Source organism: Clinocottus analis, unplaced genomic scaffold (genome assembly GCF_023055335.1).
Source record: "Clinocottus analis isolate CAN_PGR_092001 unplaced genomic scaffold, fCliAna1.0.p SCAF_4, whole genome shotgun sequence".
Classification (NCBI taxonomy): domain Eukaryota; kingdom Metazoa; phylum Chordata; class Actinopteri; order Perciformes; family Cottidae; genus Clinocottus; species Clinocottus analis.
In genome coordinates, this window is record NW_027176153.1 from 4,092,202 (window position 1) to 4,110,115 (window position 17,914).

Sequence of the window (17,914 nt, forward strand, 5' to 3'; positions counted from 1 at the left end):
GTGAAGCTTAATCACTAACCGACTGCCAAAAAGCCACAAACATTTCTTAGGACGGTGTGTCGCTGTACTACAAAAACATTAATTATTGATTTGAAAAGGAGTTTTAAAAGGACGGCTTTTTCTATATTCCAGATTGTTTGGGATTGAGTTTACTAGTTTTTAGAGCTATCGGGTGTCGTAAATGACATGCGGCTTGTGCTCAAAGCGGTTATGAGTAATATACATACATTTTTGTTCCTTCAACCGCAGCTTTTACATGAAGCCGCTCACAACAAGGCCGGTGCTTTATCTCGAGTAAGTAGGTCATGAGTTCTATAAAGTGACGTTGTGGTCGTAATGTATCTTATCTTCCCGCTCTTTGAGCACTGCGAGCCGAGCGCCATATAGTTTAATAATTAGGCAGAGAAGGCAACTGACAAATAGCACGTCATCATAATAATAGACAAGAGAAAAGACTAAACGTACTTTTGGATGTTGGGTTGAACTGTTCCTTTTAAGTTGTCATAAAGCAGGCTGCCCGGCCACGACAGAAAAAAGGGAATACAAGGGAGTGGTTTAACGACAAATACGGTTATCGTCAAAGTAAATATGGAATGTCTTATGCAGAGGAGAAGTTAGTCACCCACATCCTTCATGGTGTGGACGAGGGTAATAAACACCAACTGGCATATAGTGTTGGGCCTTCTGTCACACTGTTATTAAGATGTCATACTATTTCTTTTTTTTACTGAAAAGGTGAAACAGGGAACTTGTGTGCACATGAATGCAAAAAAAACGACATCAGGCCAATCTATTTCATGACTGAGCGGTTTATTTGAGACAGTATTTGATTTCATCATATTTCCTGACTTTCTCTTAGTGCTGTGTGTGCGTGTGCGTGCGTGTGTGTGTGTGTGTGTGTGTATGTGTGTGTGTGTGTGTGGGTGTGTGGCAGACAGCTCGAGACGCACTCTTTTAAAATACACTCTCATTCGCGCTCTACTTAAAGGTGAATCCCACGAGTGCAGAGAACGGTAATAAATACATTGAGGGTTCTAGCTGTGCATGTACATGCACATCTTCTATAGTTCAGTGGGTCTCAACCTTTAGTCAGTGATGTATTTCCTGTAAAATGTGTTTTTCAGCCAAGTGCGTTGCCTCCTAACAAGCGCAAAGCCTCCGTGGTGGAAAACAAAGCTGTAAAACACAGCACTGAGCCATCAGCGACTGACTTATATAGAGTTTATTAACTTAACTTTATGAACTTGTATTTGATTGAGTATGTATTAAATAACAATTTCTAAAGGTTTTTTAATGGATGTTACTTTTACTTTTTGATCTGTTCCATCTGAAGCAGAATAACGAGCCTCCAAATATGGAATGGCACATTTCTCTGTTTGTTCCCAGAACTGCCTCCAATTTAAAGCCTTCCTCATTAAATTATCCTCATGCCATTCTTATTATTCAAAACAAACGCACGCAATGCCTGAAGTTCCTCCCTTTTGCACATTAAAAGGTTTTAGTGAATAGATATGTATGTATTCCTCCATATTTGGATGTATGAAGCCTGTGGTTTCATTTCTATTGTTCTATTTGGAGCATCATGCACTTAGGCGTCTAAATAGACAATAACATTGTGTGCGTGCGCGTGCGAGAGGGAGTGTGTGTGAGATATTAGTGTGAGAGAGGTCTGCAGCCTCTGGATTGTGTGTGTGTGCGTGTGTGTGTGAAAGAGAGAGAGAAAGTGTGTGTTTGTGAGGGCTGGATCTAAGGTTAGTGTGTGTGTGTGTGTGTGTGTGTGTGTGTGTGTGTGTGTGTGTGTGTGTGTGTGTGTGTGTGTGTGTGTGTGTGTGTGTGTGTGTGTGTGCACTGCTGTGTCAGCTAATGTTCTTCTGCTACAGCAAACTGGATAATATTTTGGATCCTATCCTGTTTGCGGTGACTAGTTCATGTGTGGCTGTATTTCCTCACTGAATACATATCAGCATGCGCAAGTTGTTTGTTCTACACCTACAATATGTCAGTGTAACAATGAAAGAACAAATAAATGACAATTAGTCATACAACCATATTGTTCTGCAACACAAACAAAACTGAATAAATACATGTTCATAAAAAAATAAAGCTCTAAAAAAAATAAAGTGACATTTCACAGCCTGAAGAGCACTTGTGCTGTTCACAGTATCTGCAGCGGGGCCCGGGGCCCCGCGGAGTCCCCCTCACAAGCCCTGCTCCAGGCCCAGCGCGTTCCCGAGCATCGCCCTGACCTTGCAGAGCCCCAGGGAGGCGCGCACGCTCAGCCAGGAGCAAGGCTGCGAGGTGTGCACGTCGGCCCAGTAGTGCAGCATCTCCCTGGGCGGCACGTGGTGCACGGACACCATGGCCTGGTAGCAGCAGCGGCCGTACGGCACCCCGGGGCCCCCGGAGAACAGCGGGCAGTGCGAAGGCAGCACTCCGGCGGTGCGCGCGCACAGGCCCACGAACACGTCCTCGGGGGGCAGCGGTGTGGAGAGAGGGGACGCGGAGGCGGCCAGGGAGATCTTCAGCAGCGCGGAGCGGGACAGCACGTACGCCGTGCCGCTGCAGTAGTCCGGGAACACGGCCGGGGGGTAGGCCCCCGAGGGGAGGTAGTGCTTGCTATCCGGGTCGCGGTCCGGGGCCACGCGCAGGTGCACCCTGCCCAAGTACAGGTCGCCCTGCTCGTACGGGTTCCGGCTCTTGTTCAGGAAGTGCAGCAGGGCGCTGGGGTTGAACAGCACGTCGTCGTCCACCTTGGCCATGAAGTGCGCCTGCGGGCAGAAGCGGCGCGCCCACCCCAGCATGGACAGCGTCTTCAGGGTGAGGTTGGAGTAAGTGTCCAGAAAACGGCCCTGGATCAGGTCCCCTCGCTCCTTGGCCTCCTCTATCAGCAGCTTGGCCATCCCAGGGTCGGACGCCACGCCCACCATGAAGAGGGTCATGACCCGCAGGCCCCGCACCTCCACCTCCCCTCCCCAGGTGTCCCGCACGGCCTGGCGCGCCCGCTGGTTGGCGGGCGCAGAGGTGACCATGGTGATGAGGTAGGGCTTGGCGCGCTGGCACACGAGCGGGCTGGGCATGAGCAGGAACTCCTCGGGTCGCGTGGGTGGCACGCTCTGCGGCGGGATGATGCCCGCGTGCGGCTCCACCGCCGTGTTCATGCCGACGGAGGTGACCCACGACTCGATGGAGTCCACGAAGAGCAGCGCCAGCAGGGCCGCGCTCGCCGCCGCCGCGCACAGATAATAAAGCGCCACGAGCCGGTTCCCCCGCTTGCCAAACCGGGGCTTACATATCCATTGTCCGCGTCCGACCATGGCCAAACTTCCACGACCAAGAGGGTACAACTCGCTCTTGTCCTCACCGGCCCCGCTCAGTGTCTCCACGGTTAAAATCCCGGCTCCATCATCCCTGGCTTCTCCTGCTCTGGATCTCCTCTGCGGCTCCTCTGGTCAGCGTAACGCGCAGCAGCAGCGTAGGGTGGAGGATGCGGTATAAAAAAAATATTTAAAAAAAAAGAAAGAAGAGAGGAAGCTGCTGCTGCTCTTGTGTTGATGCTGCAGCTCCAGTCCGCTTTTACAAAAGCGGGATATTGTTCATGCGCAAATGAAACGGTCGATTCGGCAGCAGCAGAGCCCCCGGAGCTGCTCCTGCCCTGATTCTTTACAACGTCAACGCTGGAGCTACACTTAAGAGGTCGATTGCGACATCAGAGGAGGAGGGAATTAGATGAATGTGCCAAACGTTTCAGACTTCTTCTCGGAAATGGTGAACCGCGATCAGACGCTGCTTAATGGGCACTTTTCTGTTTTCTGTTTCTGAGCTCCATGCAGCTCATGAAGGCCCATCATCCACCATTGAACAGGACGTCCACGTCAATAATGGCTTTCCTTATCGACAAATATTGACCTGTGGAGAGAGGGCTTTGATGTTCGCATGCCCAGCATTTACTATGATGTATTGGAAATCACTGTTTGACTTTTCAAATAGGACATATTAAAATCATTTTTGGACTGCGGAGAAAAAGTGATTTATAGATGCGAAACATTTTTATACAATCGCTGAAAGCATCAGATTCCCATTATAGAGCGTGGGCGAGTAATGGCGATGCATTTGTTTATACAGCGATGTCATCTCCAATTATGCAATCACATTACTAATATTAAATTAAGTGTGTGTGGGGGGAGGGGGCTAAAGACCAGCTAAGACATCTTTTATTTGATCAGGTTTTAAGGTTATTTTCCATCACAGTTTATTTGAATAGGCGTGATTCTCCGCCGTGCGCTATTGTTCTTCTGCAGGTTTAGTAACATCAGACCTGGTGGCGCAGGGCGACATCTGGTGGTCAGTAAGAGGTACTGCATGTTTGCTGACGTTGGACCTTAAAGTCCTAATATTTCCATACTATATGAGAGATGCATGTAAATGCAGGGAAATAGGATGGGATTGTATGTAAAAGTAATTTGTTTATTTAGTATGTTATTTGGAGTAGTTGACGGGGACAATGTTGTTCACGCAACCACACAAAGATGTGTTGCACATCTCGAGACAAATAGGTCAACTGTTGTATAAAGTTTTGGGGACTTTAGACTGTACAATGATGTGTTTAGAACAAAACCCTATTTCTACTCCTTTATTGTCATTAATAAACAACTTATTTTTGTAACCAGATTGCATTTGTGCTTTCTTAACATTTAAATGCACATATAAAAGTATATCGTGCCTTTTATTTTCTTACTACTGCCACAAACATTTAAAAAAATGAAATATTTTGTGTGTTTTTATTACTATTATATTACACTTAGATATCCATCTCTTGGAAACAAACTGCATGACAGGACAAATGTTGTTTGTCCTATCATGCAGTTTTCCAAGAGAGCTCTAATTTGTGCAAATGTCTTGTAAATGAATTGTAAATTATCTCAAATTGGGGCACGTATGGGGAGGGAAGTGGTGAATTTGTTTCTATTATACAGTAAATTGCTTGGATTTAATCACTGTAATTACAAACATGAAGAAAACATATTTTTGTCCTGGTAATTACATTTTTATTATTTGTTTTATGGAAATACATTTACAGAAAAGAAAAAAGGTCCTTCTTTAAAAGTAAAAAAAAAACAACTAAAAAGTGTTTTTAAGACACAACGACATAATACACTATTTAAATTACCTGATTTATTAAATACCAATTCTCTAAAACGTCTGTAAGTAGACTATACATTGTATTTTATGATAATTGTTATAATGCATTATTTTACAACAAAGTTGTCAGACAGTCAGACACGATGACGTCACTCCTGTCTGGCTCGCGCCAAGGTTGGGAGGGGGGGCGGCTGCTGGAGGATGCGAGAGAGGAAGGAGGAGAAGAAGAAAAAAAAAAGAAAAAAACTCAACCATCATCAACGCGCTGGCGGTGCGGGGGTCACGAACTATGACCTTTAACAGAAGAAAACCAAAACAAATATTTTTATAAAATAACGGAGAGCCCGAAATCCGTGTCCACCGTCTCCCGGAGGTAAGTGTCGGTTTCCGGGGTTGAAAAACCGTAGAAAGCCCTGGTGAGATAACCGGATGATGAAAAGAGCGCAGCTAGTTCTCCCCTTGCTAGCTTTGCTAGCTTTGCCGATGCGGAGCTCCCCCTTCCTGCCTGCCCGCCCGCCTCTGGGTAGCCGGACTCCGGCAGCCCGAGGACCGTGAAGCGCCGGGCGGAGTCTCGGCGGAGAGACGTGTGCACTGGGGCTCGCGGTGCAGCCGTTTATTGCGGTTGCTCGTGGTGACTAGGCAGTTGGTTTAAACGGAGGGCGAGATGAACTCGACCCTTTTACCTTCTCGGGGCACATAAAGTGTGTTGAAGTGACAATTAATATATTTAACAAAGCCCGTATTTTATTTTATTTTATTTTTTCATTTACTACCAGGATGTCAACAGTCCAATAAAAAAAATGCTCCTAATATATTTCTCATATAAGAATCGTCTCTCCGGGGTTATTGGCTGCCGGCCAGATTGTCCATTTTGTTCGGTGTGTGTGACGCGTGCGTTCGAGGGGAGGGGGGCGTTGACGGGCACTCTGTTGAGCCAATCGGTACAAAATACGAAGCAGCGAGCTCCACCCCTTTTGCAGTCTGAGCGTATGGCGCCACTGCAGGCACATCAATCAGTTTTCACTTATGCTGTCAAATTGTGTTCTTTTATTATAATTACCAAGAAAAAAGATGGAGTGACTGCGCAAGGAGTAGATGCCATCACTTAATTCTGCCCCAAAAAAGCCCAAATGCATTGTCACACACATTTGGTGTACAGTTTTATAGGCTTTTGAAAGCATTGATAGACTGTATGGGATGTTTTCATGGCCCATAAAGATAGATGGTTACTTTATTAATCTAAGCGGACACTTTCACTACAGCAGCATTTGGACATACAAATAAAGCAATATTAAATATAAAAATGCATGCTACATTAAAAAACAAATAGAATAATATTCAATTAACTAATAAAACATTAGGTCAAAGATCTAACCAAACAAATATGTGTATACATGTACATTTAAATAGTGTGGATCTGTGGATAATGCTTTATTGATGCACTTCTGCCAATTGTGTTAAGAAAATCATATGTGTTTCCTCAGTTTTTAATAATTTGTTGTGCTTTTCTTGTAGTTCTTTGTGCTTTTTACCAAACTATCACATACACAAAACATTTTTCGCAGTCTTGTTTTTAATGCAGTAAAATATATTATCTGGTGTGGATGCATCAGTTTTGACTCTATAATCGGTAAAATAGAGACACACTAGGTGTGCTGCCTGAAAATGGAAGCAAAGACAGCAGAAAAACAGCAGCCACGATGGCGGCATGTTCATGTTGAAGCTGGTTCATTATCAGTTGTCCGCTTTTGTTACAATGTCACACTGCACAACGTGAGGGTCCATCAGACTGTCGTGTAATCTGGTTATCCACGGTCTCCCAAATCTCATGTCTAGTTTGGATTTAAGAGGTCAGAAACTCGATTTGAGGTAGCGTTCCTGTAGCAATGTTACAGTTGGATTCGTCCAGTGAAATTCTTACCAAAGATAGAATATCAAAGTAGGTTTGATGTGGAAGAAAATATATAAACTGATTTTAATGACACAATATAGATATTTGTTAGATATATAATGTTTTTATATAAGCGACGTTTTTTATGTGTGTGACACCTTATGTCTGCGTGACAGCTGCCAAGTCACATACATCCTCCAGAACATCCCTTCAAAAGCATCAAGAAGATTTCATCACGTGTAAAATTTTGCTTTTCTATCAACGTCGTCGCACGTCCTCTGTGATCCGCGAGCACAGCGTTATATATTTATAAAGCCTTCGTAGCGTTGGCCTGCTCCTCTGTGACGGTTTGCACCTTTTGTGGTTGATTATCTGTGGCATCTTTCCAAACAGACCTCACTAATGACCTTTCATCATCATGACGACCAACCTCAATCTGCTCTCTCAGCACAAAGTGGACTCTGAGCACGAGGCAGAGGTGAGCGTGCAGAGGGGGACTTTCATGATAAACTGTTTGCTTGCAGTCCAGAAACTAGAATACTGGGGTGAAACTTTCCTTGTCTGTGGTTGGTTGGTTGATGCTTCCCTTTATTTGGTGCCATGGAGACAAACCTTCTCTTGACAGGTTCTCCAGACAGTTTAGACAAAGCTTTTATTGTATAATAAAATGTCTACACTTTACGCAGACTCAAGTGAACTAGATGTGTGTTGCAGACATATCAATTTGAAGTTGTGTTAAAATGTGTTTCAAATTGTCGGTGTCATCCTCTCCTTTAGACTCCATGATGAGCGAGTCTCCGCAGCGCTTTCAGGTCATCCCCACCGAGGCTGCCGCAACACCACAGCAAATACAGGTAACCACTGCACTCTCTCCACATTAGTTGGCTTCTGAGAATGTGACCCTGACAGGCAAGTTGATGTTACAGCGCGTGACGTATCTATCTTCCACCGCTCACAATGTCACTCTCGTCTTTTTTTAACTTCGACCCCCGTCGGTGCCTGTTCCTTCCCGCCTCTCCCCCTCTCTTTCTCTCTCTCTCTCTCCCTCTCTCTCTCTCGCTCTCTCTCTCTCTCTCTCTCTCTCTCTGTCTCTCTCTCTCTCTCTCTCTCTCTTTTCCGTCTCCCTCTTCCAAACGGCCTCAGATTGTAACTGACCAGCAGACGGGTCAGAAGATCCAGATAGTGACGGCGATGAAGCCGTCCGGCGCTCCCAAACAGCAGTTCATCCTGACTACGGCTGACAGTTCGGGGGCAAGCAAGGTCATCCTGGCCTCGCCAGACAGCCACAACACCAAGCAGCTCATCTTCACTGCTGCAGACAGCCTGATGCCCGGAAGGATACAGGTACAGGTCCCCCCCTGGTACACATTAACGATGCTATTGGCAATATCTTGGATTTGATATTTTGTTATGATTTGTTGAAACATTGTTGTAGGAGTTATGCTATGTTCACACCCAAAGCAACGCTTTTTTGCCTAAGTTTACTCGCGCGACTTCATGCGGTTAATTCGCATGATTCGCTTTTTCGCGGTGGAAAGGGGCCGCAGCCATAGCTTTATCTCTGTGGCTTTTTTTCCGTAAAAACAGTTACTATTTCCTAGTACTGCTTTATAATTGTTGTGGAAGTCCCACAAACGTCGGAACATCAAACGCCATCGTGTCTGCATTCGTATTATCCGTAGCCTCACACACCGCTCCAGGAACTGCGTCTGAATGACCGCAGGACGGCGGTGATGACGGGCGCAGCATCTCAACGCCGAGTGGCGAACGCCAATCAGCGTCGCGCAAAATGAGGCGAATCTTTTAGCTTTTTCGCATCATTTGCGTTGCCCGCCGGATATTGACTTGTTTCGCAACCATATAATTTATATAATCTACTTGCGCGTCGAATTCCCGACGCATTTGGTGTGAACGCAGCATAAGAGTCATTTTGACATTGAGTCAAGGTGAAACACGAGATTAACGGCCTGTGGTTGACCTTGCTTTTCAGATCGTCACAGATCCGGTGTCGATGGAACGGTTGTTAGGGCAGTCAGGGGACCTGAGCCGACCGCAGCTGGTGGAGTACTGTGTGGTGTGTGGGGACAAGGCTTCAGGTACTAAAACTTACAGTTGCATCACCTGTTGATGTGAGGATCTGTGTGTTTACCTTTTGGGCTCATGTATCCAGATGCCCAATCTGACACACGGGCGACTCACCCCTTCTGACACACCCATCCCTCTGTGTTCAGGGCGTCACTACGGAGCGGTCAGTTGTGAGGGATGTAAAGGCTTCTTCAAACGGAGCGTGAGGAAGCACTTGACCTACAGCTGCCGCAGTAAACAGGACTGCGTCATCAACAAACACCACCGCAATCGCTGCCAGTTCTGTCGGTTGACGAAGTGCATTAACATGGGGATGAAGACTGACTGTGAGTTTGCCTCCAAATCCAGGACACTCTACGAAAACATGTAGACAGAAAACAGCCAGAAACAGATCAGGTATTATCAAAGTATCTGCAGGTCTTGAAAATGAAAGAAAAATTCACTTTCCCTTCCCAAAAAAGGCTGAAAATGTCGTCATAATTTTCATTGACTGAGCGCACTGGGGTCGTATTTGCCGTAGACAGTAACAGCAGCCATAACTGTTTCTCTCTGTCTACTCTCAGCTGTCCAGAGTGAGAGAAAGCCCATCGACGTAGTGCCCAGAGAGAGGCACGCCAACTGTGCCGCCTCCACCAAAAAGATCTACATCCGCAAGGACCTGAACAGTCCGCTCATCGCCACGCCAACCTTTATCTCCGATACGGAGACGGACGGCTCCAGGTCAGTGGGACTCAGACCTGCTAATGGTGTTGTTACGTGAACTAGGTTTTTAAATGATGCTCTGTGTCATGTGCAGGTCCAGCCTGCTGGACCAGGGCATGCTGGTTAATATCCAGCAGCCGGTCATCCAGAGCGACGGAACCTTGCTGCTGGCCAATGACTCAAAGGTACAGCTGTTACTGCAGCACATATAACATCTGCCTGTCTGATCTGTGGATGTTCAAGAAGGACTTGGTTGTTGTGGCATTGTGCCGTGTGGGCTGTTTTATCTGGTGCCTTAAAGTATGATGAGGTCAACTAAATATAATCTGTTTATACTGTGTATTAAATCACAGTACATATTTCAATCTTATTCTGCCAGAACATGCAACTTTGATCAGGGTTATTACGCGCATCGAAAACCTGCAAAAATCATGGAATCTTAAAATGATTATTTCCTGGAAAAGCCCTTGAAAAAAAGACATGTAAATGTTGTTATATTCATGTGTTCACGTCGTTCATTTGCGCTGAGTTTGAAATAATTAGCATGCTTTTAAAATAAATGCTCAAAATATGAGCAGCATACATACAGGCATGTACATAAATGTTTATTCTTTTAATCAAACTACTGTCTCTCATTCATGTGTGTCATTTAAGGTTTACTATATGCTTTGGAATCCTTATTGTTAGTTTAAATACTACATCGTATCACTTTTTACTATTTACACCCAGATTTCACTAAATGTTTGGTCATGAAAATTTGGTTTAAAATCATGGAAATCCATCAGTCAAAATGTATGAACCCTGCCTGATGTTTACACTCTATGTAAGCGCGGAGCCTCGAGTTGGCCTCAAGAGAAACGCAGCAATCCGAATATGAACAGAAAGTGGGAAGAAAATAAAAAGTTAAATATGGAGCTGCAGATGGCTGCACGGTCTGCTCCGTCTGCTCCACAGTGGAGCTCAGTTTGATATCATAGAAGTAGGAGTCAAGACTACAGTTTAAGCCACAACATTGAATTGAATTGAACATGTAAAACATTACTCCAATGATAATAAAATAAGCTCGGCTAAAGTTTATAATATAGTCTTTAGACAGCGTCCGTGAGAGAAACCCTGAAACTGTAAGACAGGCGACAAATTCCAGGGTAAAATCTGGCTTAATCGGAACTGTGCCCGTTGCATGTTTTAAGAAGTGTCCGTCATTCCTTACCTTTATGATTTTCTCCAGTTTCAGATCACCTGTTTTGTGTCTGTGGTGTTTTTTTCTGGGAAATAATCTGCATTTGTCTCCTGCAGATGGACCCTAGCCAGGGCGACTTGGGGACGCTCGCCAACGTGGTGACATCACTGGCCAACCTGAGCGACTCACTCAGAGAGAATCTCAACAATGGCGATACCTCGGACATCCAGCACGAGGAGCAATCTGCCAGCGAGATAACACGGTGAGTGAGCGGTGCACAAGGGAGGGGGGGGGCTGATTATGTCAAATTAAGCAACAATATATGTAATATGTGTGTGTTTGTGTGTGTGTGTGTCACAGTGCCTTTGACACCCTGGCCAAAGTTTTCAACCCGCCCGAGCAGAGTCTGGCTGATAAGCCGCATTGTGTCAGTGGAACAACCATCCAGCTGATTGGTCGAGACCAGGAGACCCCCATCATCGAGGTGGAAGGACCGCTGCTCACGGACAGCCATGTCGCCTTTAAGGTGGGTGGAGTCAACTCGTACAACTGTAGTCAAATAACACACACGCTTGATGCTTATTTGCTAGATTTAGGGGTATGAACTAACTGAGTTGCCCACAAGAGAGAGAAAGGGCTTACCTCACACTGCAGCTGGATTACTCTCGCACACACAAACACACACACACACACATAACGCGTATAGCCTCTCGGATGTCTCTTTTTGATCAAAAGATCTGGTTGGTCAGACGATAAAAGGTTCACTCTGTCCTGAAAATAAAATAAAACAATTAACAGATGTTACTCACATGGCTTACAGTGTCAAAAGAAGATCATAAAGTATATGCATTTTTACCGAATACTCTCAATATTGTGTCCAAGCCGAAGCTGTGATCTGATGAAATATAACTGAAACTGTTCACATGGCTTGTTGTCACGTGCAATTTAGACGCATGTTTGAGTTTTCTCTACTTTGATTCAAGATTCAAGGTATTTTTATTGTCATATACACAGATATCCTTAGAATAAAGCTTATTTTGCTGGGTCCTTACTTACACACAGAATTACAATAAACTTAATGTAAGAAAAAAAAAGTTTAAGAAAATATGTAAGAAGTGAAAGCATTAATTTCTGGGAAGTCCTATATACATTATTTTAAAGTATAACTTTCTCTCATATCTCATTATTCGTCTTCTCCTCTGCGTCTAGCTGACCATGCCCAGCCCCATGCCCGAGTATCTGAACGTACACTACATCTGCGAGTCGGCGTCCAGACTGCTCTTTCTCTCCATGCACTGGGCTCGGTCCATCCCCGCCTTCTCGGCTCTCGGGTACGAATGCATTGGACTCCCGGAGACTTCAATCGCACGGTTAACGCCGCCGTCTGTCTGCGTGCTCACGCGTGTGTCTATTTCTTCCTTCTCAGCCAGGAGGCGAACACCAGTTTGGTGCGAGCCTGCTGGAACGAGCTGTTCACTCTGGGCCTCGCTCAGTGCGCTCACGAGATGAACCTGTCGACCATTCTCGCCGCCATCATCAACCACCTCCAGAGCAGCATCCAGGACGGTATGGACCTCAGGCCTCGCCATCATTTCTCAGTAGGACACGCACACACACATTTGGAAACGGGAGAAAAGAAATGTGATTATTTTTTGTTTTTTTTTGTTTATCATGACAAACTAGACCCAAAGCATAAAAGAGCTACCAGCTGTCACTTTCAACGTGTCATACATGATGGCTCCGATACGACAGATTGAATCTAGATGAAGATGAGGAGGATGAAGGCTATTGCAATGTGACGAAATCTGTCATTATCTAAACAGTGATGTGGAATTGCAAATCTTTGATTGTGATCGGGTATTTTCGTTTCCTCAATCCCAGCAAGGACATAACGATGATGAGGTCAAAGGTCAACTGTGACACCACGTCCGTCCCATTCTCGTGAACGTGATGTCTCGGGAAGGCTTCGAGGGAATTTGTTTTTAAAATTTGCTCACAAACATTCAGCTAGAAAATATTAGAGCTTGGTGTTCAGAGTTTCTGTGTCCGCTGTCGAGGCTTTGTATGCTAATTATGACCTTGTCTAATGCAGACGGCACCTTCCAGTTCTGACGAAGCTAACAAGCTAATGTCTTAAACCTGCATTATCTCTTCTAGCCAGCAGGGGGCAACTCCTCTGGTGGCAAAAAAAAGACACTTTATAGAAGTCTATGAGAAAAAGACGTCTTCTCTCTGGATGTATTCCCTCAGTAAACATTGTAAACATGAGTTTATGTCTCAATCTCTAGTTTCGAGTCTTCTTAAATACAGCATTATGTTCATTTAGTAATTTATGGTACATTTTAGAGAAAAGTAAAGCGGAGTGTGTTGCATATACGTTCTCTCTACGTCACTCCTCCAAACTTCCAAATATGGTAACTTTGTTTCTTTGGTTGCAAAAAGCCAAGATGGCAACAGCCGAAAGTTTGAACTCGAGGCTTCAAAACGGCCGTCCACAAACCGTTCTCACATACCACCTGTGATCGAATAGAATAAAATGATGACATACTGCAACTTTGCGCAGGCACACAACTTGATGCGGTGATTCCAGTTGGTTGAGGCAACTTTCCCAGTTAAATAAAGCTTTGAGTAAATTCTGAATCTTAGTGCCTCAAACAGTTTCTTCTCTCGCAGACAAGCTGTCGGGGGAGCGGGTGAAGCAGGTGATGGAGCACATCTGGAAGTTTCAGGAGTTCTGCAACAGCATGACGAGGTTGGAGACGGACAGCTACGAGTACGCCTACCTGAAAGCAGTCGTGTTGTTCAGCCCGGGTGAGTCTGCTTTCCTTCTTACTCAACCTATTAAAGTTAATAAAATGAAAAGAATACATGGAAGAGTTTGGTTTATTGTCTGAATGAATGACCTGTGTGTGTGTGTGTGTGTGTGTGTGTGTGTGTGTGTGTGCGTGTGCGTGTGCGTGTGCGTGTGCGTGTGTGTGTGTGTGTGTGACAGATCACCCCGGTGTGGACAGCAGCGGACAGATTGAGAAGTTCCAGGAGAAAGCCTTGATGGAGCTGCAGGACTACGTGCAGAAAACCTACCCAGAGGACACGTACAGGTGCATTAACCAGTCCAACCAGTCCAACCAGTCTAACCAGTCAGCACAGGCCCCCCACCGCAGAATTTATTTAGAAAAATATATATAATTATATATATATATATATATATATATATATATATATATATATATATATATATATATATATATATATATATATATATATAAAATATATATATTATATATATATATATTAAATATATATAATATATAATTGAAAGAGGATAAATTTAAAACATTAGAATTAGGATTTCATTACGACAAGAAGCTGCTACTTATAAAATAATCGGTTATTTTTTTGGACTAATTCATTGTTTTGTTTCTCACTTACATTTAAATTAATTTAGACATAATAACATTATACATCAATGCAACCATTTGGTTTGTCAGACAATAATACAATAAAATACAATTAGAAAAATAATAATAAATTAAATGAATTAACTTAATATTTTGGTCGAGAACAGCATCAGCAGAGTAACGCTATAAAGTCACACAAAGAACAATGACATGAATAACAATCCTCAGTGAAGATGATAAAGAATCAGGAAACACATCAGTCAGTATATAATTCATTCCTTCTGTCCTCTGCTGATGGGATTCACTCACATCCTGCTACGAGAGCGAGGACAGGGTGTTCAATCATACTTCCCAGAGAGGAACTTATTATTCTGAAGGCGACTCCTCTCCGTCTTAATCGCTGGATCATCCCCGAATACGATCTCAGAACAGAGCGAGACCCCCCCCCACCCCCCGCCGCTTATACGAAAAACCTAAAGACGCGACATCAACGTGACTCTGCGTGACCTGCTGTGTGCTCGCGTCCCCAGGTTGACCCGCATCCTGACCCGTCTGCCGGCGCTGCGCCTCATGAACTCCGGCGTCACGGAGGAGCTCTTCTTCACCGGCCTGATAGGTAACGTGTCTATCGACAGCATCATTCCTTACATCCTCAAGATGGAGACGGCTGAGTATAACAGCCAGGACTCTGACCCTGCAGAATGACCTCGCCGGCGCCCCCCGGCACCAAAAGACCAGCGAGTCTCCACTTCAGGTACTCTTCTACTCCGGCCCCTCGTTGGGGGTTGGAGGCCAGACTGAAATCCTTGCTTCTTTTTTTTTTTAACGACGCATGGTGCAAAGTCATTCAGGAATCCTCGGTAGATTAAGATAATCTGGGACGGAAAAGCCAGGATGACAGTTGGAATGTTTCCCCTGGAGCCGACGCAGCGCGGTGCTCTTGAATCTTCCGGCTCTGAACTCAGTCGCTCTGAGCTGAACGGAGAAAAAGGACTCCTCCGCTGCTGCGCTCGTCTCCTTTTTTACTGTCTTAACGGCACTTCGAGCTAATTACGCGTGAACGCGAAAATACACCTTTTTCCAAAAAGGTTTCGGTCTTTTTCTAAAGCCTCCACTCGCGCTCACGTTGATCGCACGCTTTGTTTAGCAGAGAACAGATGAGCTGCATCAACGAGGACGAGCTGATGTTTCTTCTGTGTAAAGTAAGTCCCAGTACTTACTTTTCAAGTGTACTTTTAAAGCTGTAAATTATTAGTTTGTTTGTATTTGGGAACATTGGCGCGTTACAAACAAGGTATTTAAGTGGCCGTGGCTGTTAAATTTGGAGAATTCAGGCTTTTACAAAGGCTGAGTACAGAACGACCGTTCTGATCTTGTCTTTTTTTTCAGCTTCTGAGAACCGGCGTCCTTTCCTCAGAGACGGCGAGACGTTAATGTACAGTTCTTAACTTTAAATATGTTTAAATAATAGTTGGAGCGAGAACTCCAATCAGGTACAAAAACAATCTCGAACCTCAACTAATTGATCCTTAATCTGTATTCATCAGGACCGGCTCTCATGGCATTTATCTACCACACAGTGCATTACAACATGACCAACATCCCACTTCTCTCTGATTCACTTTGAACTAAATCAGCCAAATTAGCCAGTTAAACTGAACACATGTCTTTATATAAATATATATATATACGGAATGACATCTCAGAGATTGTATCTCTGGGTTTTTCATGTTTAGGTACATTTATGTCTGGATTATCATGGATATGTTGCTAATATAACCCGTGCAATCGCCTCATCACTTTCCCTTTTTACGACAATCAAGTATATGTTGTTTCCTTCTGTGCCCCCAGTTTCAATCCACATTTTATATATATTGTGTATTTATCCAATGGCGTTCATTTCTGTTAAGGAACGAGATTATCTTAAAGATTTTGGGTTCAGAACTGTTGCGTGTGTGTAGCCATGCTACCGTTTTTGTACTTGTGTTTGTCCTCTACTAAGTGCACATCAATCAGCTTTTGTGTTCATGCTGACTAAAACTTTGTGTCTTGTGTGTTTTTCTAAAAAAAAAAAAATTGTTGTGAACAAATTTGCTCGTCGCATACTAAGTGTACTTAAAGTACTTAAAAAAAAATGTTAAAAAACGCGATTCTCTCTCAGAAAGCTTCGATGTCTCGAAAAACATTTTTTCCTTGGAGACAGGCATCGGCCCACCGGCTCCTTTTTAACGGCTCAGAATACGCATCCGCAGCAACACGAATGAAGACGGGAATGTAAGGATTATGTCTCGTGAAATATGTCACCTGTAATATTTCTTTTTGGGAGGGAGGGGTTTAAAACCCACACAGACTGTTTGTAAAGGCACTGTTGTGAAATAACCTTTGAACATGTAGTTTCATTAAAATGAGTGCATGGTGTTTTTAAGCCGGGTTTTATAATCTTGTCGCTGTCTGCCCTAATAAGGAGCATTGTTATCAATTTTATAGTGCATCGCAATGCATGACGAAGTTGCTTTTAAGTGCATTTTATTAAATGCTGTATTAAAAACATGTTAATTTAAATGTCGTGGCTTTAAAATATTAAACATGAGCAGCTCACGCATTAGAGAATATTAGAGCAGAAAACGTCAGCTTTTTTGTGGCTCGAGTATACGATTTAACATTTTATACCATGTAAATGTGCTTTTTGTTTTTTCTGCTCACGTGCGATGCATTTCTTCAAGCGTTGGGAATCGAGAAACGACATTGATGTTTTGCCTCAAGTTTTGTCACAACCCCACATCTCTACCTCACGCCGATGAAGATATAAAAAAACAAGATGTAATAACGACTGAGCTCCTGTATCGGCATTCCAGTGTCCGAGGCCGGCTTCTCTGAGGCCGCGCACTATTAAAGAAATAAACAATTGCGTATGAAATACGACACGACTGAGTCTCTTCATGCTAGAAGCGTCCGAGCGAGGGTCAATACCTGTCATAACTTGTATATTATAGCAAAAGGGGAACTCTGAGAACTGAATCAGAATCCTATCTCGTGTAAATAAAGCTTTACACACCCCAAAAAAACATTTATTTAATTTGTAGTACAGTATAAACTGAGTCCATATTCTCTCAAAGCACGCACTGACAGAATGTACATCCAGGAAAGTACATTAAATAATTTTGGCAAAAACTTAATTCTTCATTCATAAAAGTAGATTTTCTTTATCGTGGGGTTGAGAGTATTTTTTATGTCCAAGGATGTCCAGATTGTAAAAGCCCTCTGAGGCAAATATGTGATTCGAGGAATTGGGCGACGCTAATATAATTTATTTTAAAAAGTCACATTTCAGAGTAATGTCAATTATACAATTGGATTATGATTGTTAAAGTTGACTGTACAAACTTTTGATTTAAATGGAGTTAATGTATTATATTATGTATTATATTGTGTATTGTTGTTTATTATACATAATATATTTCATTTATTTTCTTATCTTTTTATTTTTTCTACTCAGACACAAGGAGTTATGTCCAACCC

At 43.7% G+C, this 17,914-nt stretch overlaps 2 protein-coding genes across 4 annotated transcripts; one reads left to right on the forward strand and one right to left on the reverse strand.

Moving 5' to 3' along the window:
• Nucleotides 1-896: 896 nt before the first annotated feature.
• On the reverse strand, nucleotides 897-3,844 carry b3galt4 (UDP-Gal:betaGlcNAc beta 1,3-galactosyltransferase, polypeptide 4). The gene has a single exon (XM_068598671.1). The coding sequence runs from the start codon at nucleotides 3,312-3,314 to the stop codon at nucleotides 2,199-2,201; it is 1,116 nt and encodes a 371-aa protein (XP_068454772.1). The 5' UTR covers nucleotides 3,315-3,844; the 3' UTR covers nucleotides 897-2,198.
• Nucleotides 3,845-5,326: 1,482 nt separating this feature from the next.
• Nucleotides 5,327-16,957, forward strand: nr2c2 (nuclear receptor subfamily 2, group C, member 2). 3 transcript variants are annotated; one of them, XM_068597881.1, is made up of 16 exons: nucleotides 5,327-5,512; nucleotides 7,424-7,508; nucleotides 7,808-7,884; nucleotides 8,174-8,374; nucleotides 9,021-9,126; nucleotides 9,262-9,441; nucleotides 9,679-9,835; nucleotides 9,912-10,002; nucleotides 11,114-11,259; nucleotides 11,358-11,523; nucleotides 12,207-12,328; nucleotides 12,424-12,563; nucleotides 13,671-13,808; nucleotides 13,990-14,095; nucleotides 14,926-15,011; nucleotides 15,096-16,957. In XM_068597881.1, exons 3-16 carry the CDS (start codon nucleotides 7,813-7,815, stop codon nucleotides 15,098-15,100), a joined length of 1,716 nt encoding a protein of 571 aa, XP_068453982.1. In that variant the 5' UTR covers nucleotides 5,327-5,512; nucleotides 7,424-7,508; nucleotides 7,808-7,812; the 3' UTR covers nucleotides 15,101-16,957. The 3 variants fall into 3 exon arrangements, with proteins under 3 accessions (XP_068453982.1, XP_068453981.1, XP_068453983.1); XM_068597880.1 differs by having other exon boundaries at nucleotides 14,926-16,957; XM_068597882.1 differs by lacking the exons at nucleotides 5,327-5,512; nucleotides 7,424-7,508 and having other exon boundaries at nucleotides 7,788-7,884; nucleotides 14,926-16,957.
• The last annotated feature ends 957 nt before the right edge of the window (nucleotides 16,958-17,914 follow it).